The sequence below is a fragment of the Oreochromis aureus genome, linkage group 4 (genome assembly GCF_013358895.1).
Source record: "Oreochromis aureus strain Israel breed Guangdong linkage group 4, ZZ_aureus, whole genome shotgun sequence".
Taxonomy (NCBI): domain Eukaryota; kingdom Metazoa; phylum Chordata; class Actinopteri; order Cichliformes; family Cichlidae; genus Oreochromis; species Oreochromis aureus.
Window position 1 is genome coordinate 37063059 of NC_052945.1, and position 26850 is coordinate 37089908.

Below are 26850 nucleotides of genomic sequence, written 5' to 3' on the forward strand. Positions count from 1 at the left end.
TACCATGTTCAATGCAAAGTATCATATGTAGTGGTGTAAAGCACAACACCACAGTACTCTAGAGCAGCGGAGACATGCTCTCTGGAGGGATGAATCACGCTTCTGTGTCTGGTAATCCACAGGACAGGTCAGTTTTTAGTGGAGAACAGCACTTGTCTAACTGCACTGTGACAAGTGTAAAGTTTGGTGGTGGGGGGATTATGGTGTGGGGTTGTTTTTTACGAGCTGGGCTCAGCCACTTAAACCCTTTTTCCATTATACCTACTCAGACTGGCTCGATGCAACTCTGCTTTTTGTCAGACTCGGGGACCATGCAGTCTTTTGACGTCACATTTTCGGATTGCCTTGGATTGCTTGGAACCCAGCAGAGTAGGTACTAAAAAAGTACCTGGTAACATGTGCTATGACCTAGTGGAAAACCCTAAAAACATCAAGCTGACCTGAGTGGGTACTAATGAGAAAGGGCTACAAATCTTGCAGGAGCAGGCGGTTTTAAGGTTGCTGTGGGCAGAAGCAGGTGGCTAAAAATAGACAGTGGGTCCCAAGAATGCTAGGAGGATGGAGAGTGCAACTGATGGTAGTAACAAAATTAAGGCTGGAGTGAAAGAGTGGAAAATCAATTATTTGGAAAAGTTTTAACATCATTAAGAACCAAGAAGGTAAAGAGCTGCACTTGTGAGAAGTGTGGCAAAGTTCTTGTATTTCCTAGTATTTGATAGTTTCACATTGCTCCTGTTCAGTGACATCTACGTGTGTGTTTTAGAGAATCCATCACCTGCCAGGATGAAAGCTTTCCAAGTACAGACAGCTGCATGTATTTTTGATCTGGATGGAAAAACAATGAGTTAATAATAATAAGTTTAAATGAGCCGCCGCTGGCAGCCAGATTGAAAAAAATAGTCCTGCACAGGATCCTAATGCAGAATGGTCCAGCTAATGCCCCCAACCTCCTTCAGCATACTGTTGAAGTTCTGCCAAAGATCTTGCAGACTGAGGCCTCTGTCAGACATTTCCAGACCCACACTATATGTTTGGGCAAGTCAGGCCTGGCCAACATCCTTCCTTTCAACAAAACCAAATAATTCCTCCCATTTATGTAGTGGAAATGTCTAAGAAAACTGCCAAAGATAACACTGGGAGGTATAAAATAACATCAAAGCTGTTGTGGACCCCTGCACAGCACTGTTCATTTTTCTTTATTTCCAGACTGTCGCTGTGGCAGCTTTCCAGCTGCCCTCCTCGTTCTTTATGCTACACACAGATCTCTCTTCTGGTTCTGGCGACTCAAATGGAGACATTATCAGATGATGGAGGTCAGCTGTATGAGTCGGCCTCCCCTGACACACACCCTGAACCCACTGCTCCACCCTTTCCCTGCAGCCGTGCAGCAGACCACACCCTGCCACAGCTATTAACCAGTAACTTTGCATATCTTGTTATGATGTGCAAGATATCCTTTAAAAATCTAAAGAAACTTAACAAAGAATGAATAACCTGGTTCTTAGAAAGCACTTTTCTACTCAAGCACCTGGTCTAACTCTTGAGTTACAGCAACCCAAGATGTGACATGTCTAGAAACTTTTCACAGGAAGTAAACAGTATCTGAGAGTCGTGTTTTTAGAAACGGGAAACACAGATGGAACTGAAGGGACAGTACCATTTACCGAAACCTCAGCAGAAATGGTCTTAGTGGAAAAGGGTCTACCACGAAGCCATTCTTAAGGAAGGCAAACAGGGATAAAATGCTTAGGGATGCCAAATGACACAAGAACTGGACTGAAAATCAGTGGCACCAGGTCTTACAGAGAAATGTATCCAAATTTGAAATGTTTGCTTCAAATCATCATAAACATGTACAAATGAGATCATGAGAAACCTACAACAATCAGTGTCTAGAGCAACACATGGTGAAGCCTCTGGCATGTTTTGGCCAATTCAATTAGTGGTGTTGGGAATCTTGCTGACTGACTGACTACAGTCAGATTTTGATCAGTGCAATAAAAAGAATGAACGTGTCTGGAAGAATTGAGCAAAAGGTGATTACCTTATATTGACTATTAAGCTTGTTAGAATTGGACGAAGTTTATGATATATTTCATTGTATGTTTACATTTTTCATTAAATCATTGCACCTCTTATTGTGCAATGATTATAGCAGGGGTCGGCAACCTTTCTGATGGCGAGTGCCATTTAAACTTTCCTCAGAGGTCAGTGTGCCATATGATTGCATTAGCAATAAATTTAATAACGCTCTATATGAACAGTTACACATTATATAGAACCACTTTACAGAATTATATTTGTTCGCAGATGTTGACAGCTATCAGCGAATAGTTATCAGCTATTTGGAAACAAAAAAAGACACTTTTTATCCACAACAAGAACTCCATAACAGCAAATGAACTGTACAACAGAAAATACAAATGCTATTTATGGTCTCCTCACAACAATGATAAGAAAAATAAACTGGGCCAATATGGCATGTTTGTTAATACAGAGATACACATGTTAATCTGATCTCTGGTCTCCGAGTGTCCAGCATTCAGACGGCTACCTGAGGACACTCATGTGAGAGAAAATCTGCTCACACAGATATGTAGAGCCAAATACTGTCAATAAGGCCTCTGCAATGTTCTGAAGACAGTTAAACTTGTCAGGTAGTGATGTCCAGCAGGTGAAAATGCAGCTCCATGAACACGCACAGCTGTGGATTCCAGCTGCTTCGATGTCGCATTAACTGGCATTAACTCAGCCAGTTAATGCGAGACAAATCTAGCTGCTCATTAAAGATTTCTGGTTTGATCAGAAAATAAAACATTGGTCCATACACCTGAAAGTCCCAAAAATGCATTGTGTCTCGAGTCTATGGATGTATTTTGACTAGAGACTGGCCCCCCAGATATTAAAGCCATAAAGCCTTTGAATGAAAACAAACGCTGTTGTGACAGTGATGTACACTGTCTTGTTGGTAAATGTATGATTTCTATTCATTTTACGTCAGATGAAAACTTTGGTTGTAAGCTTCAGATAATTATTTAATAACAGCCAGACATTTTAAATGAGAATAAGAAAGTATTTCTTATCCATGTAGATGCTAAAAATGACAGCCTCAACATGGCATTTAATCTGTTATTAGACTCAATTGGCTTCTGTCAAAATTTAAAAGAACCCACCCACCACTTTAATCACACTCTAGATCTTGTTTTAACATATGGCATAGAAACTGAACATTTAACAGTGTTTCCTGAAAACCCTCTGCTGTCTGATCATTTCCTGATAACATTTACATTTACAATAATTGATTACACAGCAGTGGAGAGTAGACTTTATCACAGTAGATGTCTTTCTGAAAGTGCTGTAACTAAGTTTAAGAATATAATCCACCCACTGTTATCATCTTCAATGCCCTGTACCAACATAGAGCAGAGCAGCTATCTGAACACTACTCCAACAGAGGTCGATTATCTTGTTAATAATTTTATCTCCTCACTACGTACGACTCTGGATACTGTAGCTCCTGTGAAAACTAAGGCCTCAAATCCAAGTACCTGACTCCGTGGTATAATTCTCAAACACGTAGCCTAAAGCAGATAACTCGTAAGCTGGAGAGGAAATGGCGTGTCACAAATTTAGAGGATCATCATTTAGCCTGGAGAAATAGTTTGCTGCTTTATAAGAAAGCCCTCCGCAAAGCCAGAACATCTTACTATTCGTCACTGATTGATGAAAATAAGAACAACCCCAGGTTTCTCTTCAGCACTGTAGCCAGGCTGACAAAAAGTCAGAGCTCTACTGAGCCAACCATCCCTTTAACGTTAACTAGTAATGACTTCATGAACTTCTTCACAAATAAAATTCTTATCATTAGAGAAAAAATTACCAATAATCATCCCACAGATGTAATATTATCTACAGCTACTTTTAGTACCATCGATGTTAAGTTAGACTCTTTTTCTCCAATTGATCTTTCTGAGTTAACTTCAATAATTACTTCCTCCAAACCATCAACGTGTCTTTTAGACCCCATTCCTACAAAACTGCTCAAAGAAGTCCTGCCATTAATTAATGCTTCAATCTTAAATATGATCAACCTATCTCTAATAATCGGCTATGTACCACAGGCCTTCAAGCTGGCTGTAGTTAAACCTTTACTTAAAAAGCATCTCTAGACCCAGCAGTCTTAGCTAATTATAGGCCAATCTCCAACCTTCCTTTCATATCAAACATCCTTGAAAGAGTAGTTGTCAAACAGCTAACCGATCATCTGCAGAGGAATGGCTTATTTGAAGAGTTTCAGTCAGGTTTCAGAGCTCATCACAGCACAGAAACAGCTTTAGTGAAGGTTACAAATGATCTTCTTATGGCCTCTGACAGTGGACTCATCTCTGTGCTTGTCCTGCTAGACCTCAGTGCTGCGTTCGATACTGTTGACCATAATATCCTATTAGAGCGATTAGAACATGCTGTAGGTATTACAGGTACTGCACTGCAGTGGTTTGTATCATATCTATCTAATAGACTCCAATTTGTGCATGTAAATGGAGAGTCCTCTTCACACACTAAGGTCAATTATGGTGTTCCACAGGGTTCAGTGCTAGGACCAGTTCTATTTACATTATACATGCTTCCCTTAGGCAGCATCATTAGAAGACATAGCATAAATTTTCACTGCTATGCAGATGACACGCAGCTCTATCTATCCATGAAGCCAGGTAACACACACCAATTAGTTAAACTGCAGGAATGTCTTAAAGACATAAAGACCTGGATGGCCGCTAACTTTCTGCTTCTTAATTCAGATCAAACTGAGGTTATTGTACTCGGCCCTGAAAATCTTAGAAATATGGTATCTAAGCAGATTCTTACTCTGGATGGCATTACCTTGGCCTCCAGTGATGCTGTGAGGAACCTTGGAGTCATTTTTGACCAGGACATGTCCTTTAACGCACATATTAAACAAATATGTAAGACTGCTTTCTTCCATTTGTGCAACATCTCTAAAATTAGAAATATCCTGTCTCAGAGTGACGCTGAAAAACTAGTTCATGCATTTATTACTTCCAGGCTGGACTACTGTAATTCATTATTATCAGGATGTCCTAAAACTCACTGAAAAGCCTTCAGCTGATCCAAAATGCTGCAGCAAGAGTCCTGACAGGGGCTAGAAAGAGAGAGCAGATTTCTCCTGTTTTGGCTTCCCTTCATTGGCTTCCTGTTAAATCCAGAATTGAATTCAAAATCCTGCTCCTCACATACAAGGTCTTAAATAATCAGGCCCCATCTTATCTTAATGACCTTGTAGTACCATATCACCCTATTAGAGCACTTCGCTCTCACACTGCAGGCCTACTTGTTGTTCCTAGAGTATTTAAAAGTAGAATGGGAGGCAGAGCCTTCAGTTTTCAGGCCCCTCTTCTGTGGAACCAGCTTCCAGTTTGGATTCAGGAGACAGACACTATCTCTACTTTCAAGATTAGGCTTCAAACTTTCCTTTTGCTAAAGCATATAGTTAGGGCTGGACCAGGTGACCCTGAATCCTCCCTTAGTTATGCTGCAATAGGCGTGAGCTGCCGGGGATTCCCATGATGCATTGAGTTTTCCTTCCAGTCACCTTTCTCACTCACTATGTGTTAATAGACCTCTCTGCATCGAATCATATCTGTTATTAATCTCTGTCTCTCTTCCACAGCATGTCTTTATCCTGTCTTCCTTCTCTCACCCCAACCAATCACAGCAGATGGCCCCGCCCCTCCCTGAGCCTGGTTCTGCCGGAGGTTTCTTCCTGTTAAAGGAGTTTTCCTTCCCACTGTCGCCAAAGTGCTTCTCATAGGGGGTCATATGATTGTTGGGTTTTTCTCTGTATTTATTATTGTGCGATCGACTGTACAATATAAAGCGCCTTGAGGCGACTTTTGTTGTGATTTGGCGCTATATAAATAAAATTGAATTGAATTGAATTGAATTTCTTTGTGCCCCCCTTTCCCTGTTAATGCCCTACCTGCCCCCCTGGCAACACTTTGCTAGATCCGCCCCTGCACAGTTACCAGCTGTCAGCTACTTAGAAAAGGATCCTGGTGTTATTTGTCTCTCAGAAACAGCTCATAACTTCCCTTCAACTCATTCATGTCACCTAAAAGGTAAACCTGTTTCTCCATCACCTGTTCAGCTCTGATGATTCAGTAAGGACATCTCCTGGTTTCATCTTCATGTTTCCCTCTCACCACATATCCAAACCGACATCATGACCAGCAGCTTTCACAGCTGTGGCTCCAGCAAACATCAGCTGATACTAGAAATTAATATTAAATTAACTCTAACAGCAGCTGATCAAGCTTAAACATGTTGCAGTTTCCTCTTTCTGGCGCAAAGTGGGAGATAAACAAACAAGAGAGAAAAGCTGATCAGCTGATCATTGATCAGTTTCATGATTGAAGTAGCAACAGGAGAGAGAGGGGAGAGAATGAGAGAAGAAGAAGATGCAGCTGTGCAGCAAAGACACAATAACTCCAGCTTTGTGTCTTTTTCCATCCTGGCTGAAGTTCGGGACAAACTGTGTTCCTTCTCAGCTCAACACCAAACGCGTAATAATTTCTCTGAATGCGGGACTATTCCGTTTGTACCGGACGGTTGGCAACTCTACTAACTAACCTTATGAATAAAATAAAGTTCACTATCAATAAAATCATAGCACCCGCCCAGCTGTATATAAATTCCGTCATGCTAGCTAGTACGCAGTACGAGTTATTGTAACTGACTGTAAAAAGTCAGCACAACGAAAATAAACTCCACCTAAACTTGGTTTATATCTGACCCAGATAGACTGCAGGTCATTAACTTCTTACCTGAAGTTCAGTTCACCTGACACTCGGACCGGCGGCTGCCTCGGGTCTCTCCTCCTCCTGCCTCCCCTTCCCTCATCCACCTGCTGGCCTCCACCACTTGTTAATTTTACTGAATCTGTGGAAGCTCCGCCATAGCCACCACCAAACAACTGAGTTATATTTACAGACCGACCAACGTCTGGCCAATCCACCACCAAAAAAAAAAAAAAATCATCGGGCCACCGAGCAAATGTCCGGTATGCCCGATGTCCAGTCCAGCTATGGTCGTGCGTGCCATCAGTTAACCCTTCGCGTGCCAACGGTGGCACACGTGCCTAGGGTTGCCGACCCCTGGATTATAGGGAGGGGGAAAATAGGGATGGCTCAAGACATTCGCACAATATTATACTTTATTGGTCACCATCCTGCAGAGAAGGAGAAAGCCTAGGCCCCCGTGCCTGTTGATGTACGCTGGTGTGACCGTGCGGTCTGTCCTGAAAATCACATTGTAGCCTCTCAGCCTTGGCAGGAATTGCTGGAGTACAAGGAGGACAGCTCACAGCTCCAACACATTTATGTGCTGGGTTGCCCAGTGGCTGGTCCAATGGCTGTTCATGCGCAGACCATGAGCCAAGAGCATCACTGCATGACTTCGGCACTGTTCTTTTGACACAGCACAGATCAGACAGTTGTCGAGATAATTGTGGATACCACCCATGGGTTCGAACAGCTGACTGAGCCACCCCGTGACTCAGACAGGAGAGGAGCCTGGCTCCAGGAAAGATCAGGGAGGGGGATGACTGGAGGACGTCCAAGCTTTAGCTGCACGTCCTCCTCCTCTACCTTGTTGGCAGTTGCTATGCCTACAAAAGGTGAGACCTGAGGTCCCCGGGGCCCCATGCTGGAACCTTAGGTGCTGACTGAGGCGTGGAGCCCTGGACCTCCTAGCGCTCCCAGAGCACCTGGACACCTTAGAGAACCTCTTACAGTCAGGGGCCACCTGTGCAGTGCGGTAGAAGAACCAAATTGCTGGCTCATCAGGTCCTTAAAGTCAGGCAGCAGCAACACCTACATCTGAGAAGGCTGCGGCTGTCCAACGTCTTAAACCTGGATGCAGGCACTACAGGGTTTTCAGAGAGAGCAATATCCAGAGCACCGGATGCCTTGCCAATCACATCCGAAAAGTGACTCTGGCCCAACTCTGTTCCTGGGGAGCTAGCCAATGGCTGTCCACAAGACAAGTCCTTATACCCAGAGATGACGGTCTCCACATCAAGGTCTTCTTCCTAACAGCTGTCCTCTACTGGCTCCCACCTAGGGGCTGGGGTGAGTGACTGAGGGCCCACTCACTCACTGGCCTAATGATGTCAGCCACAACAAGGTCCCACTGGACATGTAAACCTTCAAGACCATGGGAATTATGCCAGAAGGGATCACAGTGAACTAGTCACTACAGAGAAACGGACAGGGCAACAGCAACCCTGGGAAGCTGCCAAAAGACATGCTCCCACCACAAAGCTAATGGACTAACGGTACCACACAGACACTGCAGTCAACAGTGAAGTGGAGATCAAACAATCAGTGTATCTGCAGAGCTGTTTTATCGTTTATAGCTGTGGAGAGTGTCTTAAGGTAATATCCACACGCCCTGACAAAGCGGGATCATTCCCCGTACAAATGGGATATGTAACGGAGTGGTGAGATAGTCTGGATGTGATAGAGAACTGGTTGCAGTAGATGGCTACCCCTCGTTGAGCCCATTTCTGCGGATGTTTCTTCCTGTTAAAATTGAGTTTTTCATTCCCACTGTCTCCAGCGCTTGCTCATAGTCAGTTGAAATTAACTGAATATGATAGGATTTGGCTATCTGGAACACGATTGTCCAAATACCAAGTGCAAATGGAGCTTAAAGGATTAGTTACTGGATGCTTTTTTTTCTTATTTTTCTCATGCAACATGTCAAAGAATTACGAATGTATCAAGTAAGCAGGTGGTGTATGACAAAGATGCTATAGGTGGGAGAAATGGATCCATGGATCCATCCCTCCATTGTAGGGGCAGCAGCCTAAGCAGAAATGCCCAAAATTCCCGATCCCCACACACCAAGGCATTCTCAAAACAGCATAGACATAATATCTCCAACATGTGCAGGATCTACCCGGGGCCTCCTACAGTGTGACAACAACATAGCTGCTTGGATCTTATAAGACTCATTAGATAAACCTGAATAACAAATAGGGTCTGGCTAATACAGGGAGTGCAGAATTATTAGGCAACTTCCTTTCCTTTGGCAAAATGGGTCAAAAGAAGGACTTGACAGGCTCAGAAAAGTCAAAAATAGTGAGATATCTTGCAGAGGGATGCAGCAGTCTTAAAATTGCAAAGCTTGAAGCGTGATCATCGAACAATCAAGCGTTTCATTCAAAATAGTCAACAGGGTCGCAAGAAAGCGTGTGGAAAAACCAAGGCGCAAAATAACTGCCCATGAACTGAGAAAAGTCAAGCGTGCAGCTGCCAAGATGCCACTTGCCACCAGTTTGGCCATATTTCAGAGCTGCAACATCACTGGAGTGCCCAAAAGCACAAGGTGTGCAATACTCAGAGACATGGCCAAGGTAAGAAAGGCTGAAAGGCGACCACCACTGAACAAGACACACAAGCTGAAAGCGTCAAGACTGGGCCAAGAAATATCTCAAGACTGATTTTTCTAAGGTTTTATGGACTGATGAAATGAGAGTGAGTCTTGATGGGCCAGATGGATGGGCCCGTGGCTGGATTGGTAAAGGGCAGAGAGCTCCAGTCCCACTCAGACGCCAGCAAGGTGGAGGTGGAGTACTGGTTTGGGCTGGTATCATCAAAGATGAGCTTGTGGGGCCTTTTCGGGTTGAGGATGGAGTCAAGCTCAACTCCCAGTCCTACTGCCAGTTTCTGGAAGACACCTTCTTCAAGCAGTGGTACAGGAAGAAGTCTGCATCCTTCAAGAAAAACATGATTTTCATGCAGGACAATGCTCCATCACACGCGTCCAAGTACTCCACAGCGTGGCTGGCAAGAAAGGGTTTAAAAGAAGAAAAACTAATGACATGGCCTCCTTGTTCACCTGATCTGAACCCCATTGAGAACCTGTGGTCCATCATCAAATGTGAGATTTACAAGGAGGGAAAACAGTACACCTCTCTGAACAGTGTCTGGGAGGCTGTGGTTGCTGCTGCACGCATAATGTTGATGGTGAACAGATCAAAACACTGACAGAATCCATGGATGGCAGGCTTTTGAGTGTCCTTGCAAAGAAAGGTGGCTATATTGGTCGCTGATTTGTTTTTGTTTTGTTTTTGAATGTCAGAAATGTATATTTGTGAATGTGGAGATGTTATATTGGTTTCACTGGTAAAATAAATAATTGAAATGGGTATATATTTGTTTTTGTTAAGTTGCCTAATAATTATGCACAGTAATAGTCACCTGCACACACAGATATCCCCCTAAAATAGCTCAAACTAAAAACAAACTAAAAACTACTTCCAAAAACATTCAGCTTTGATATTAATGAGTTTTTTGGGTTCATTGAGAACATGGTTGTTGTTCAATAATAAAATTATTCCTCAAAAATACAACTTGCCTAATAATTCTGCACTCCCTGTAGACTGTATAGCTGTGGTCATATATCACCATATAGATTAATGCATTATTTCTCCTTCTACAGATCTCTAGAATCCAGAGGCTAACTAGCCCAACATTTTCATCTAATTTATCATCCAGACGTCCCGATTCTTCTGTTCCAGCAGGAAGAAAGACCATGGATGGAAGCAAAGAAGTAGTCAACCAACAGCTGTTACCTGAGCTGAAGCATTGAAAGCTGCAGTTTAAGATCCTCTTGCCACTTTCTTAGACGAGTGAAAAAGTGCTGAGCTAGCTTGTAGTCAGAACGTGCCTGTAAATTTCTTTTCCCACAGTGATGTCTTCCTGAGCATCCTGTTACATAAGGCCAAAATATTCTCTCTAGTGTGTAGCTTAATCAGAATCTAAACTGCACATCCTCAAGTGTTTTATAGTACACTGCATTTCTGATTAGAGTCCACATTCTGCAGTAGACCTCAGCAGCAGAAGAAAACATTTCCCAAGATAGACCCAGATAGAAGGCTAAGTGTTGGCATTTGTGAATGGCTTGTTCAATTTTGTGAAACTGTTGACATTTTTTTGTATTTTATTCTTTGTCTATATATTTATTTGCAAATTCCCCATGAATTAAAGTCAGTGTAAAATTCATATTCCTATATTAGTAGTCTTTTATACTGCATAGTGCTCACACTTACAATCCTCCCATAACACAAGTTTGCAGTCTAACATAATTACATAAACTCGACCCAGTTTCTTGGAATGCTGATAGACCTGACCATTTTTTCCCAGTGCTTTTTTCCATCCCTGCTAACCTCATTTCTTCAGGCCTTACACCTGCCCTTACTACTCCTAATGATTTCATGGTACAGTAATTCCTGGCAACTCAAGGATGGGAAAGCCATGCTGAAGCCAGTTTATATTTTGGACAGGACATGGAACATTTATTCAGAATGAAACAGTATAGGGGGGTAACTGGACTGGTATTTAAGAAGTGTTTTTCTACTCAGTTTGAGCACTCAAAGTACATTCTGCTGTAAGGCTCATTCACCCAATCACACGCACATTCATACAGTTTTGTTTTTTTTCCCGCCTGTCCCGTTTGGTTCTTTTGCCATCAGAATTATTGTCTAAAGGCAAAGAAAGGCAAACAAGCAAAAAAAGAGAGCAACATAATAAACAACATCATGATGATCTATGTGAATATAACAGTAAATACTAAATATTAAACATTATTGTGCAGCACGTGAGATCGACAGCGCACAGTGTGCTTTGAGGTAGGAGCCAAAAAGGGTGTAGTTTGTGTGTGTGAGCACCCGTGTGTACACCTGTGAGCATGAACGCGCTTGTATTTAAAAGGTTCCTTCATGTAATGATCTGCTAGAGGGTGTGGGGGGCCACTGCCCCGTCCTCCAGGGCATGAAGCAGGTATGGAGGAGATCAAGACTCCAGACATCCAGAGGCTCTCAGAGCACAAGAGACCAAGGAAGACCAACAGAGGGGCAGCCGCGCCACTATCCCAGAAAGAGCTGAGGAGAGTCCCAGATGAGGGGTCACTCAGCAGCCGCGGAGCAGAAGCCAGGGGGGGTTGCAGTGACGTGCCCGTGAGCTCCGCCGGCAGCCAGCTGTGCCAGAGTGACCGAGCCCCAGGCCGAGGCCGAGGCACCACCCCGAGTGGCCCGAGCGAGCCCCAGGCTCCAGGCCCCGATAAGCAGCCACCAAGGAGTGAGCCGGTGTGTACCTGGGCGCCCATCCCTGGACACAAAGAACCACCAATGCACCGATGTCTGAGGGCGTCTGCCACTGGCAGTGGGAGTGGTGGGGGGAGATAGGCCTCCATACCTTGGAGGGCCTGAGATGTCCCCAGAGAGGTAGCGTCTGATACCCAACCTGACATATAGACACAGACATACAGGCACACACAGATACAAACATCTATTCCCACCCTCATGCTCTCATATGCAATTACTCAGCACTCACCCAACGTGGAGACAGACATAGAGAGACGCTGTACACACAATCACACTCCCCAAGCGTACTCTAAGCCCCAGGTCTAGGTACCCTTGCCCCTGGAGGGGGAAACTGCACCCAGACCCAGGTGGTGTTACCCTTTTCCCTGGGGAGGAGAGAAGCAGACCGCCCCGACTCGGCAGCAGCAGGGAGGCCCCACATCCTAGACCCCAATCGGACGGCCAACTCCTCCTCCCAGCCCCCCGCTCCAACAGGCAACAGAGAACGGGGGTGTGTGAAGACTCCAAACCTCTCTCCACCTGCTCGTATGTAGTGTTGATGCATGTGTGTTCTAAGGTGCATTTAAAACCCAGGAGGGCATGGAGCTACCTGCCAGAGAGCAGCAGGTAAGCGCATAGCCCCTCCTGATAGCCCTCAATGTCTACGTGTATTTAAAATTGAGAGGTGGGCAACGGCGCCAGGGGTGAGGTGTACACCCTGATGGTCTTTTGGATTCCGTGTGAGTAATGTGAATGTCTAAGTTGTGGGATAAAATTGAGGCACAGGCAGCCAGAAGGGGACAGAGGGGGGGGATGCCTCCCCTGCACCCTGGTGACACACCTTTACCCCAAGGCCCTGCATGTGTGGGTGATTGTGGTGGAGCAGGAAGAGGGAGGCAGCTGGAGATGGGGAGGGAAGGAAGGGAGGGGCAAGTGACCCCTCTCTGGGGCCAGCTCCCCCGCTGACCCCAGTAGGCACCCCCATACTCTGCAACCCACCAGGGCAAGGGGGCCCAGGCCCATCCAGACCGGGGCCCAGTTCAGCAGTGCCCGGGACAGCCCACCCGACCCCACCACAGGAGAAACTGCACCCACCCCGTCTTCCACTCATCTTCCAGACTACACAAGACAATAGACACCCAGGCTGAGTTCTTCCTCCACCTCTCCTATATCTCCCCCACCTGCAGAGTGAGTTCCTGGAGAGAGGAGACTTCCTGCAAGATGTAACAGCCTCCCCCACCAGTTGAAGAGCCCCTCAGGTGGCTCGATGCACCCCGCGCCAGGGCTGAGCCCCCATACACCCACCCGCCCACAACCCCGGCGACACACCAACCAGGAACCAAGCCCCCAAGGCCCAGCCAGGGCCCCAGTCCGGAGACGGAGCACCCCCAGAACCCCATGCCTGCCCCGGACCCACCCAGGGGCAGCCAGGCTACCAGGTCAGTAACCCACGTCGGTCAGCACAGACCCTCCCCTAGCCCCGCTGCATGCAGCCACTAGGAAACCATCACCTAAGAGGCACCAGAGCCCTTAATAGACCATGACCGCAACCCCGGGTTGAGCCATCCAAGGAAGATGCTCCTGGGGAATCCCCCGACGCCCCAAGCCTGTCCCTACCCTATTCATAGTTTTTTTTTATTGTTTTTATTATTTTTTTTTTTTTTTTGTTTATCGAGAGATTATAGAAACTTATATACATTGTATTGTATGCGTCTTACATGACATATTTTCTCAAACGTTTCTTTCCCAATCATTTTAACTTTAACTTGTTAAACAAAAGAGAAATTAAAATACAAAAAAACATCATACCAACAGAAGAACAGAAAACTGAAGAAACAACATTAAAATAAATAAATAAATAAATAAAAAAGAAAAAGAAAAAAAAAGAATAAAAGGGGAGGGGGGGTGCTTAAATCCTATGCCTAAAAAAAAAAAAAAAAAAAAAAAAAGGAGTAAATTCCAAATTCTTTTCAATATAGTCGCAGGATGGGTAAATTGCATTGTACTAAGGAACAGATTTGAGATATTCCACAAAGGGTGTCCACTTGTTGATAAATTTTGCAGAACTACCTTTCACTGTGAGTGAGATCTTCTCCACCCTCAAGAATGTCCGGACAGTATTAAGCCATTGCAATGCAGATGGAGGCGTGGGAGATTTCCAAAGAAGTAAAATACACCGTCTAGCAAGAAGGGAGCAAAAGGCCAAGATCTCATTTTGCTGGGGAGTTATATTAAGAGGGGTCTTTGGAACTCCAAAAATGGCTATTAGAGGGTCTTCTCGGATCTGAATTCCAAAAACCCCCGAAAGTACAGAAAAGAAATCACTCCAAAATTTGTTCAAACTCTGACAGAAAAAAAACATATGGCTTAGATTGCAAGGGGAGGTGTGACATCTGTCACATTGGTCTATAATTGAAGGAAAGATTTTAGATAAACGGGATTTTGAGAGATGGACTCTGTTTATCACTTTAAACTGTATAAGCTGTAGCCTAGCACATGGTGTACTTGAACGCATGATGAGATTCACCTTATTCCACCATGGTTCAAACAGTTCAACACCTAATTCACGCTCCCAGGCGGTTCTGATTTTACCTGATAAGTCAGATTCGGTCGCCATAAGCATACAATATATATTTGATAGAGGTGATTTTTGATTAGGCCTAACAAGCAGAAGGTCAACCCATGGAGGATCAGCAGGGAGAATTGGGAAATTTGGAAACAGTGATGAGACACAGTGTCTAATTTGTAAATAGAGAAACAAGTGAGTGGGAGGTAGGTTAAATTTTGAGGATAGCTCTGAGAAACTAAGTGTCATGGCTACTGGACGGACTCACGCGCAGACAGTTCTGTCTTTGTGAACAAAAGGAGAGTATTTATTTACAACAGGGGATCACCTCAGTGCTATATACATGTACAGTGAGTTGGGAGGGGGGGTCCAGGGCTCCAGGGAGAGAAGGGGGGAAATCCACACACACGCTTCCTCTTCCACACAGTCACCGCCACAGCTCCTCCACACACACGCACTCCTCTTCAGCCGCACTCGCTCCAAAACTCCACACACGCTGCCACACCCAGGCAGGTCCCGTGATTTGGTCCAGAAGAGGGATATCTACACACAGAAGTCAACGTTAGTTTCACAGCAAAATACATACAGGGATTTCTTTTGATAATGCCGAGAGCACGAACTCAGGAGGTTCAACGTTCCAGCGGTGAGCTGCTCTGTGCCACTGCCTTAAATAGCAGCTGGGGAAATCAGCCAGATCAACAGCAGGTGGAGACAATCACACAGGTGCGTGGGCCAAGAGCGAGAGCCCGTAACGAGCTCCACCCAGGCAGAGAGGAGGAGGAGAGACAAAGAAAACAAAAAACAAAAAAAGAACAACAACAAAACCTGTAGCCAGCGTGAGCCAACCAGGGAGACACGGGGACCGTGACACTAAGAAAGACATCACCTTTGTAAAGGGCTCTCATGGTCTTTATGCCTCTTTCGTGCCACGTCAAATAGGCGGCGTTGGTAGTGGCAGGGGAAAATAGATGATTCCTTAACAATGGTAATCTGGTAGAGGGGATATGAATTTAAAATGCGACCTGAACTGAAACCATATCTTAAGTGTAGAGAGCACTACGGGATTTGAAGCAACAGAAGATGTTTTAACAGGCAGTGATGAATAGATAAGGGAGGCAGGTGAAAAATATGGAGAAATTGATTGAATTTCAAGTTTACACCAAATCAGGTTAGGCGAATTTAGCCAGTAGGTCAGCTTATGAATATGCGAAGACCAATAGTACATTAAAAAATTTGTTAGGGAAAGACCCCCATTAGAGGTAAACTGTTGTAATAAAGAGAGCCTCAGTCTAGGGGCCCTTCCATTCCACAAAAAAGAAGAAACCATCTGGTCCAGGGACTTAAAAAACTGTTTGGGCAGAAATAGGGGGATACACTGACATAGAAAGAGAAATCTGGGTAGCACATTCATTTTGATAATATTAATCCTGCCAATTAGTGACAGTGGGAGGGAATTCCACCTCTGGAAATCTGATGCAAATTGTGAGACCAGGGGGGCAAAATTCTCAGAAAACAGTAAAGGCAAAGTTTGTGTAATATTAATTCCCAAGTACCTAAACCCTGAGGGGCTGAGCTTAAAAGGAATGTCAGACTGCTCAAGTGTTAACGCTAAAGAGTTCACAGGGTAACATTCACTCTTGAGCAAATTAATTTTATAGCCAGAAAAAGAGCTGAATTTTTCCAAGACAGATAAAATTGAAGGAAGACTACATATGGGGTCAGCTACATACAAAAGAAGGTCATCTGCGTACAGGGATACCTTAAGTTCAACACCTGCACGGATAATTCCATGAAAGGAAGAGAGGGATTTCAGAGCAACAGAAAGAGGTTCTATGGCTAAAGCAAAGAGAAGGGGAGAAAGAGGACACCCCTGTCGAGTGCCACGGCATAGTGGAAAATAATCAGATCGAACTGAGTTGGCGATGACACAAGCCTGAGGGGATGTATAAAGAAGTCTGATCCAAGACACAAACCTTTCTCCAAACCCAAACCTAGTCAGTACAGCAAAAAGATAATCCCATTCAACCCGATCAAAAGCCTTCTCTGCATCTAGAGAAATGATCACCTCAGGAGACGAGGGACAGTGAGCAGAAAAAATTGCACTTAGCACTGTACCTGTGTTAAAGAACAACTGATGGCCTTTAATAAATCCATTCTGTTCCTGTGAGATAATCTGTGGAAGAACGGCCTCGAGCCGAATTGCAAGTAGTTTTGCCAAAATCTTAAAATCTACATTTAGGAGAGACAGGGGCCTGTAGGACTCACAGGCCATAGGGTCTTTGCCTTTCTTCAGTAAAACTGAAATAGATGCCTGCGTTAAAGTGGGGGGCAGCCGGCCATTTCGCAGTGTTTCATTATATACATCAAGAAGGAGAGGGGCCAGCTTGTCTTTAAATTTTTTGAAAAACTCAGCCGGAAATCCGTCTGAGCCTGGGGCCTTACGGCTCTGCATACATTTGATTGAGCCAAAAATTTCCTCTATTTTAATGGGAGCATCGAGCTCATCAGAAACTGATTTATTTACTGTGGAAAGGTCAGAATTCTGGAGGAAGGCAAGCATCTCATCTGAAACTGACTGTGAATCAGAGCTGTAGAGATTGCAGTAGAATCTCTTAAAAATCCCACTGATAGAGACAGGGTCAGAAACCAGATTGCCAGACTGGTCTTTAACTTGTGAAATTGTGCGAGAGCTGGCTCTACGTTTCAGTTGGTGCGCCAGAAGTCTACTTGGCTTTTCACCATGCTCGTAGTAGGTAGCACGGGATCGAATCAAAAGACGTTCGCGTCAGCTGTTGTGAGGAGATCAAGTTCAGTCTGTAAATCCTGTCGTTGCTTCAATAACATCTGTGATGGATTAATGGCATTTTGGTTGTCAACGTCCTGAATTTTTGCTGAAATTTCTGCTACCTTGGCCCTGGAGTTTTTATTAAGATTAGCTGAATAAGAAATAATCTGGCCACGCAGATATGCTTTCAGTGTTTCCCATAATAATGAGGAGGAGACTGAATCACTTTTATTAAAGGCAAGAAAGTCATCGATTGCTGATAGAATGAACTGGTTGAATGAATCAGCAGATAGTAGGAGAGTGTTGAACCTCCAAGAAGGGCAGGGCGAGGTCTACCAGTGAAGTTTATATCAAGGCTTAGTGGAGCATGGTCTGATATAACAATTGGGTGGTATTCAGAAGATGTGACTTTAGGCATCAGAGAACCATCAACAAAAAAATAATCTATACGGGAATAAGATTGGTGTACCTGAGAGAAAAAGGAAAACTTTTTTGTTTGTGGATTACGCGTCCTCCAAGGATCTACAAACCCATTCTGAGACATGAAGTCAGAGATTGATTTGGACATAGAGGACTGAGTAAAGACACGAGGTGAGGAGCGGTCTAGTGTCGGGTTAATTACACAGTTCAAGTCCCCAGCGAGAATTAAGCAATGGGTGTCAAGAAAAGGAAGAGTGCAAAATACATTGTTTGTAAAATCAGGGTTGTCAAAATTTGGAGCATAAATATTGACCAACAAAACAGGAGTATGAAATAGTTTACCAGCAATTATAAGAAATCTACCATTTTTATCCTCAATTGTTTTGGAAACCATAAAATCAACCTTCTTACTAATTAAAATAGCTACTCCCCTGGCTTTAGAGTTAAAGGTTGAATGAAAGGTCTCCCCAACCCATGAGTACCTGAGCTTGCAATGATGTGTATCTTGCAGATGTGTTTCTTGTAAAAATACTATATCTGGATTTAGACGCTTCAAGTGTGAAAATATTTTAGAACGCTTCACCGGGTTGTTAAGGCCTTTGACGTTCCAACTCAAAAATTTAACTGAGGAAGAACTAGATGAGGCTTGTATGTCACAGGACATGTGATCAGTCATTTATAGCAGAAGTAAGTAGGCACCCCCCTCCCAAAGGAAAACAAGACGGAAAAAACAAAACAAAAACAGAACGAAAAACAACAACAAAAAACAAAACAAAGACCACCCACCCCACCCCACCCCCGTCCCCTTGCTTGCACTGTCCTTCCCCAAACGAAGGAGCGGTGCAGACTCCTATGGGAGTCATTGACTGTGAAAAGATTTTGTTTATTATTCAAATATGCTTTGCTTGTAACTGTGTAAACTCTGAATGATGATTCACCCTGATAAAACATGAAACCTTGCCTATGCTTATCAAATGCCTGTGAAGACAAGTTCCTGTGCAAAAAGCAACGGAAAATGCCACTTAAGCAGACGTTTAGTATAGTACAGACAGAATGTTTAGTAAGATATGCATTTGTCAGTTAAGCAATATATTCTGAGAACAGGCGGAGACTGCCTCCGTCTGCTGTGTAACCTACATGCCTATATAACCTGCAATAAAGAAGAGTACTGTGTGACTCTCCCGAGAGTTCACCCATGTACATAGGTATTTTTTATATATTGTCTCACTGTGTCTCTGTTTTACTTTGGCAGCTTTCTATTTGGGAAATTTTCCCCTGACATTTCTTGGTCCTTCGAGCCGGATGAGACAGCCTATTTAAAGCAGCTCTCACAGAAAGCACCTCACCAGGTCCCGTCGGTACGAGAAGCCCACGTTGCAACGTTTTACAAACGGTCCGCACCGTTGGGGGCTGATCAGGTGCATCTGAAGAAACCAGCGCCAAGGTAGGACAGACCACTTTGAGATAATAAAGGTTTGCGCAAAAACGAAAACGAAACTTAAGACTCGTCCAAGACAGACTGGAAGCATTAAGCTCGTCCTGAGGACTGGTAGTCAGCTCGCCCGCAGAGGGTTGGAAGCAGTAAAATAAATATTGAGCTCGTCTAAGAATGATTGGTAGCTCCCCGAAAGGGTAAAAATAAGCTCGCCTAAGAAAGGCTGGAAGCACTACGCTCGCTTTAAGGAAGCTGGTAGCGTGAACGCGCGTTAAAACTGTCTGTCTTTTATTGTTCTTTTTGGTGGAATAAGTTGATTTCTACAGCACAATAAGGAGGCTGAACTATTCCACTGATTTGTTTACTGTCGGTTGCTGAAGTACTGGTGAATCGAGAAGAAGGTCGTGTTTTATCACATAAAGTTGACACCGCTTTTGAGAATAGCTCAAAAGTAGAAGGGCGTGTCAGCCACCTCTCTCTGTTCTCGTGCCAGCTTAAAGCGCCCGCAGGTATGTGTGTATTACTAAGCACTCAAAACACATTGCGTCTAAAAATCGATTCTAGTTTGACACGACTCTCAGTAGACTAGTCCTGTGTGGGCCAAAAGTCGGATAAACAAAACTGAAAGTCCTGTGTGGGCTGAAATTCAGATAAACGAAACTGAAAGTCCTGTGTGGGCTCGTTTCATGAGACTCGCCTGTAAGACGGAATTGGCAGTCCTGTGTGGGCTCATTCCGCAATTTTAAAAGGTCTGAATAAAAAACGTCCTGTGTGGACCGGGCCCTGTGTGGACCCGCACGTAAACGCTCGCCTGTGTAAGACGGAATAACTTGTCCTGTGTGGGCCCATTTCCGCAGCAAAGAAGAGGTTGGAGCTAGTGGTTTCATTTCACCCTGGGAGTCAGGGATCTCACTCTAAGAGTGAATGGTAAATAAGGAGCGTGTCAACTAAAAAAGGATTATAAGAACCGCGTGTGAAGTTTATGTGTTGGTAGTACTAATAAATCAAAATTAAATATGGGAAATAAATCTACAAAACCCGAATTGACTGCAGATGAACAATGGTTAGAGAAAAATGCCCGGTGCAGGACAGATAAGCGCAAATAGGTGGAGAAATCCCAAAAACAAACTGCACCGCCTGGGAGGGGAACTGTAGCCCTGGCCAAATACAGCAATTAAGTAAATGCCTACATGCAGAGATAGAAAAGACTAGTGGTAAAAGGAAAGTCCTGCGCATGTACGAATACGTAAGTTTCTTTGTACCATGGCAGGAGGAAAGTAAAAAGCGTGAAGAGAAAAGAAACAAAAAGCAAAATAAACAAAGCGAAAAGCCACCTACCGAAACCACCAACCCTCCTCCTTGTCAACCACCTCCCTCAGCCCCAAGTCCCCCTGATACTGAGCAACCATACCCCCCAAATCCTTATCCCCCTGTTTCAAAAAATCCCTTTGTGAAACCACAAGACCCTTATGTCTCAGCGAGACAACAACTGGACCTAATGACCCGCGAAGACCCACCGCCATGGCCTCCAGGCCCGTTAGGGCAATTTCCGTTAATTCAGGCGCCAAACCCAGATTACGGAAAAATAGGAGAAACAAAGCAAAAAGAAAACGAGTCTGCCTCTGACTTCCTAGACAGACTACGACCAGTCTTTAGACAAAACTCAGGTCTAGAATATGATGAGGGCGTGAACACCCCTTTTGAACAACAACTAAAAAACGCGTTTCTAAAAGGCCTCCTCCAAAAAGTCCGCGCCCACGTAGATAAACATTGGGTCACTCAAAATACCGGAAGTCTAGCTGATGCTTTACAGCATGCAGAGCATGCAGTAAAGGTACAGAAAAACAAAACAGCACTGCCAGACTATGAGAAACCATTTCATTTGCATGTGGATGGCAGCTCAGGCTATATGAAAGCAGTATTGACCCAAGCTTTTGGTGACAAACAACGACCGTTAGCCGTTTACTCATGTGAACTAGATTCAGTAGCCTCAGGCCTACCTACATGTGTGCAAGCCTGTGCAGCAGCAGCAGAGGCTGTTAAAAAATCTGCCGACATTGTTTTGGGACACAAGCTGATTATCAAGGTCCCACACGCAGTAACTTCAATACTACTACAGGCTAATCTTTCTTATCTAACACATGCAAGACAGCTCTCCACGTAGGCATCCCGCTCTCACAGTCACACATCACTGTTGAAAAGTGTGGTCAGCTAAACCAAAGCACCCTGCCCCCAACAAAAGCAGAGTGGATGACAAAACTACTGGAAAACAAAGAAATAGTTTTGAGCAACCAACTGCCGCGTGATTCTCTCCCAGTCTCTTCCAGGTCCTGCTCACAACACCCACAGCATGCAAGATTGCTGAACGACCCTCGTGGATTCATCAAAGCCACACAAAGAAGGTTGAACCAATCCAAGACCCACCAACATCTCCTTAAAGTGAGTGATAAGTTTAGACTCTGGTCCTCCCCAACCTCTAGTGTTCGCCGGTGGGTGGGGGTAGGGTGATCAGTGGCAACACTCGTGATCCCACTCCTCTGGCTGAGGTCTACTCATTAGAGGCTACGGGTGTGTCTGGTGGTCGAGAAGAGGAGAACACTCACAGGAATGGAGATGCTAGACAAAGAACCCAAGATTCCACTGAGGGAGAAAGGAGAGATGGACATAGACGACGTCAATATTGGACAACAGGATGCCAGCTGACAACAGTCACGACCCTGTGCTTCATGTTTGTGTTCTCAGTGTTCCTGACAATAGCCATCCCACTAAACTCATTCCACATTGGAGGCTATCAAGGTGACAAGTGGAACAAATATGACTGGTACCTGTCAAGCACGGACTGGGACCAAGGCTGGGACACTGTCTTCACCTATACTGGCAACGACTGGACACCCTACAGTGAGTACTGGCTGTGTGGACAACGTGCCTACTTCATACTGCCACCCGGATGGACGGGCACCTGTGCCCCAATCTTCATTTCAGACCACACCTTCAGGATGTCAGCTGTAAATATCTCTCAGACTACAAGACGACGACAAGACGTCTCCGCAGTGCAACCACATGACCCCATCTATGGCAGTGATGTGCCAGAGGATTTAAGCTTTGGACCACCGGGAAAAGGTCCTCCACTCACTGTTTCCATGGGTGGGCACCGGAAAGAACATGTTAAGGATTGAAACTTTGGATTACCGCTTTGGACTGTTCCTGAATGCCTCGTGCAAAATCAACAATCAACAAAATGAAGAGATTGATGCCCTGCGCATAACTGTGATGCAACACCGAGTCGCACTGGACATGATTCTGGCTGAAAAAGGAGGACTCTGTATACTCTTTAACAACACATGCTGTACGTACATTCCAGATAATGTTCACTCTTCCAACATGACCGACGCCTTACGCACGCTAAAACATCTCAGGGACGCTCAGCAACAGGACTATGTCACGAACACTGAAGATTGGCTTACCCGGCTGTTGAGTGGTTCCTGGAAATCTCTTTTAATAAAAGGACTGGTTTTTGTAGGAGTTCTTCTACTCCTACTGTGTTGTTTTACTTCTTGTATTTTGCCATGTGCACAATCAATGATTAATAAAGTTGTTGCAGTTCATGTGCAGGCATACCTGACACTGCCCATGGACGAAGATGATGATAAATCCCCCTGACACTGAAATGCTGTGATACACCAATGTATGACGTGCTGATTAAAAATGCGCTGCAAGAAATCATGCACAGATAATAAACCAAAGGTGTTTTAACTAGTGTGAAAGTTAAACAACAGGAGGGAAATGTGAAAAGATTTTGTTTATTATTCAAATATGCTTTGCTTGTAACTGTGTAAACTCTGAATGATGATTCACCCTGATAAAACATGAAACCTTGCCTATGCTTATCAAATGCCTGTGAAGACAAGTTCCTGTGCAAAAAGCAACGGAAAATGCCACTTAAGCAGACGTTTAGTATAGTACAGACAGAATGTTTAGTAAGATATGCATTTGTCAGTTAAGCAATATATTCTGAGAACAGGCGGAGACTGCCTCCGTCTGCTGTGTAACCTACATGCCTATATAACCTGCAATAAAGAAGAGTACTGTGTGACTCTCCCGAGAGTTCACCCATGTACATAGGTATTTTTTATATATTGTCTCACTGTGTCTCTGTTTTACTTTGGCAGCTTTCTATTTGGGAAATTTTCCCCTGACATTGACAAAGTTGTACTTTCAGCTAAATAGCGCAATAGGAACAAGAAAAAACAAAAAACAAAAACACCTTTAAGTGTCGGGTGAATCCCGCAGGACTAGACACACAGTATAAAATGGAAATATAGGACAGGCACTAATCTAAGAATGCCTAAGTGAAAATATTGTTTTTAAATTAACCCTGTAAGGGACAAACATTTTAAGACTGGCTCATACATTTTTGAACCTAAAAGAATACCTTACCCCAGACGAAGAAAAACACACTCCTCAAACAGTGAAATATAAACCGGAGACGTCAATTGCTTCCTTAAATATATTATAGTATATATACATTTTTTTTCCTCACTTGGTTATCGTCTTAATGTAAGTATTGGCCTCCTCTGGAGAGGTAAAGTCCCGTGTGACCCCATCATGGGTAATCCGCAGCCGGGCTGGGTGGAGCAGGCTGAACCGGACCCCTTCGATTCCTCGGAGCTGACGGCGACAGTCCGCGAAGGCCGCACGAGCTCGGGCTGTCTTGGCGGTGTAGTCGGGGAAAACGGAGATGGTCATATTGTTCACCTTAATCCGCTGAAGCTCCCTTGCCCTCGACAGGATTTTAACACAGTCAGTGTAGTAGTGTAGCCTCGCTACAATGGGACGGGGCCGCTCACCTGTTTTAGGCTTGGGGGCCAGAGTACGGTGAGCACGGTCTAGCAGCGGCTCCTCGGCGAGGTCAAAGGCCTCCTTCAGCAACCGCGAAATAGCGGCCGTGGATGCCGACAATGGGTCGTCCTCTGGAACCCCAACGATGCGGATGTTTTGACGCCGGGACCGGGACTCCAAGTCGTCACATTTATCCTCCAACTTGGCCACCGCTTTAGTTAGATGCTCCACTGTTCTCTGGAGGCTGACGATGTCATCGGTACAGGTAGACAGGGATCGCTCCATCTCGGCGACCGTTACCTTTAGCCCAGTGAAACTCTCCTGCATCGCGGACAGGCCAGAGGACAATTCCTTTTTGAAGGAGAGAAGCTCGGACTTAATGGAGGAAAGACTTTCACCAAGGATAACTTGAAACTCCGTTTTAAGTGTAGCAGCAAAGTCCTCGCGGAGAGCCGAAAGCAACTCCGCCTTGAGAGCGCTGACATCGCTACTGGTGGCGGCCTGGGCCGCAGTCCCCGACTCGGGATGGGTCAAGGGCTCATCAGGAGAAGCAGGCCGCAGGTGAGGCCGAATCGAGCTTCCTCCTTTAGTCGGCTTTGGTGGCATTTTAGTGACCAAAATGAAAAAGTGTACTATTTTAAAACGAGTTAGATATCGCTTGGGGTCGAGTCAGAAAAAAAGTGCCCAGTAATTATTTAAAAAAAAAGGTCGACCGTGCAGGAGCTCACCAAAACACTACTCACTCCAAGCCGCCATTAGCCGGAAGTCCATAGTTTTTTAAATCTATACCTAAGTACTTTTATCTCTGATGGATGCACTGGGAGCAACAGTGGTTTGAGTATCTTGCCTAAGGATACTTGATACTTCCACAGGAGGAGCTGGAGATTGTTCCACTGACCGTCCGATTGGTAGATGAATTGCTCTGATACCTGATCCATGGCCACCCTACATCCCAGGAAATAGAAGTTAGAAATTAATTTGTAAATAGTATGTAACAATAGAGGTGTGAACTGAAATGGGAGAAATAGTTCATTTATGTAACCTGTCCATTATGTCACAACCCGGCTCATAGGAAGTGACAAACAAATGGGAGACCACACACAGGCTTCTAAAGGCTGTAAAACATATTTAATGAAAATAAGGTAAAGTAACTTAAACACAATGTAAAGGACATAACAGCCATAACTGAAACTTCCAAACGAACAAGACGGGAGCCAGAGACAGAGCCAGTCAGAGCAAGAGAGAACCAGCTGGTTCAGTCAAAGTGTCTTTTATATGCACTGGGACTGGCCTACTCAGGTGTGCTGCATCTGTAATTGGGTCAGCTCCACCTACCTGCAAAAACAGGTAAAAGCAAAAGCAAAACACAAGGCCAGCCCACTGGCTGTCACACTCCCCATAGAACAGGGTCTTACCCTGAGTGGACAAACACAATCATTTACATTATGAATTTGCAGCTAGAAGAACATGTACCATGTACACCCACGCAACACCTTTCTCCATGCTGAAAGTCCTTTCATCTTCAGCACATCTCCAACCTCAGCAACCTTGGTACCTAGGAGCAATTTAAGAGGAAGGAAAACGATACTGAGAGGACATACTTCAAAACATATGAGGAGTGAAGCTGCTGGTTACAAAGGGGAGCGGGACAAAGCATCTGCCAAGACATTATCTTTGCCCTTAATGTGCTGGATGTCCAAAGTGTAAGGCTGCAAAAGAGAGCCCACCGCATGAGCCTCTGATTTGGGTTCTGCAATGAGTTCAAGAAGGTGAGAGGGTTATGGTCAGAGAATACCTCAATAGGCCGAGCAGAATCCAAATATACTCTGAAATGCTGCAAGGCCAAAATTAATGCCAAAGCTTCCTTTTCAATGACTGAATAGTTCAGCTGATGGGAGTTGAACTTCTTGGAATAGAAACTAACTGGATGTTCAGTACCTTGCTTGTCAGCTTGGACTAGAACAGCACCTGCACCAATGTGGCTTGCATCTACATACAGCTTGAAGGGCTGATCCAGACGAGGTGCTAAAAGCACAGGTTCAGAGCACAGTAAAGCTTTCACATCCCGAAAAGCTTGCTGGCATGCTGCAGACCAAATAAACTTTACTTTGGCCTTCAACAAATCAGTCAGAGGAGCAACCACTGTTGAAAAGTTTCGACAAAAACAACGATAATAACCGACCAGACCCAAAAATCTCATGAGTTCTTTTTGGTTACTGGAACAGGGAACTCTTTGATGGCCAACACCTTTGCATCAACCGGCCTCACATAACCTTGGCCCACAACCTTACCAAGATAGGTCACAGTTGCTTTTGCAAATTCACATTTTGCCAGGTTGATAGTCAGATTTCCCCAAACTAAGCGTTCAAACAGAGTGCGAATACGATCCAGATGATCCTCCCAGGTGCTACTATATACCACCACGTCATCTAGGTAAACAGCACAGCCTCTCAGCCCATTAACAACCATATTCATGAGTCGCTGAAATGTAGCTGGAGCATTGCGCAAACCAAAACCCATGACTGTATATGAATAAAGACCAGATGGTGTGATGAAAGCAGATATTTCCTGAGCTCTGGGAGTCAGTGGCACCTGCCAATATCCCTTCAACAGGTCAAACTTGCTCACATATTCTGCTG

The 26850-nt window shown here is 44.6% G+C and overlaps 1 protein-coding gene across 3 annotated transcripts in view; it reads left to right on the top strand.

Annotated features, from left to right (window-relative positions):
• lin7b (lin-7 homolog B (C. elegans)) overlaps positions 1–11087 on the top strand; it is a 40928-nt gene extending 29841 nt beyond the window's left edge. For all 3 annotated transcript variants that reach the window (XM_039611209.1, XM_039611210.1, XM_039611211.1), the window contains exon 6: positions 10525–11087. In XM_039611209.1, coding sequence (XP_039467143.1) covers positions 10525–10546 — 22 coding nt within the window. In that variant the 3' untranslated portion in view covers positions 10547–11087. The remainder of the gene's footprint in view (positions 1–10524) is intronic.
• The last annotated feature ends 15763 nt before the right edge of the window (positions 11088–26850 follow it).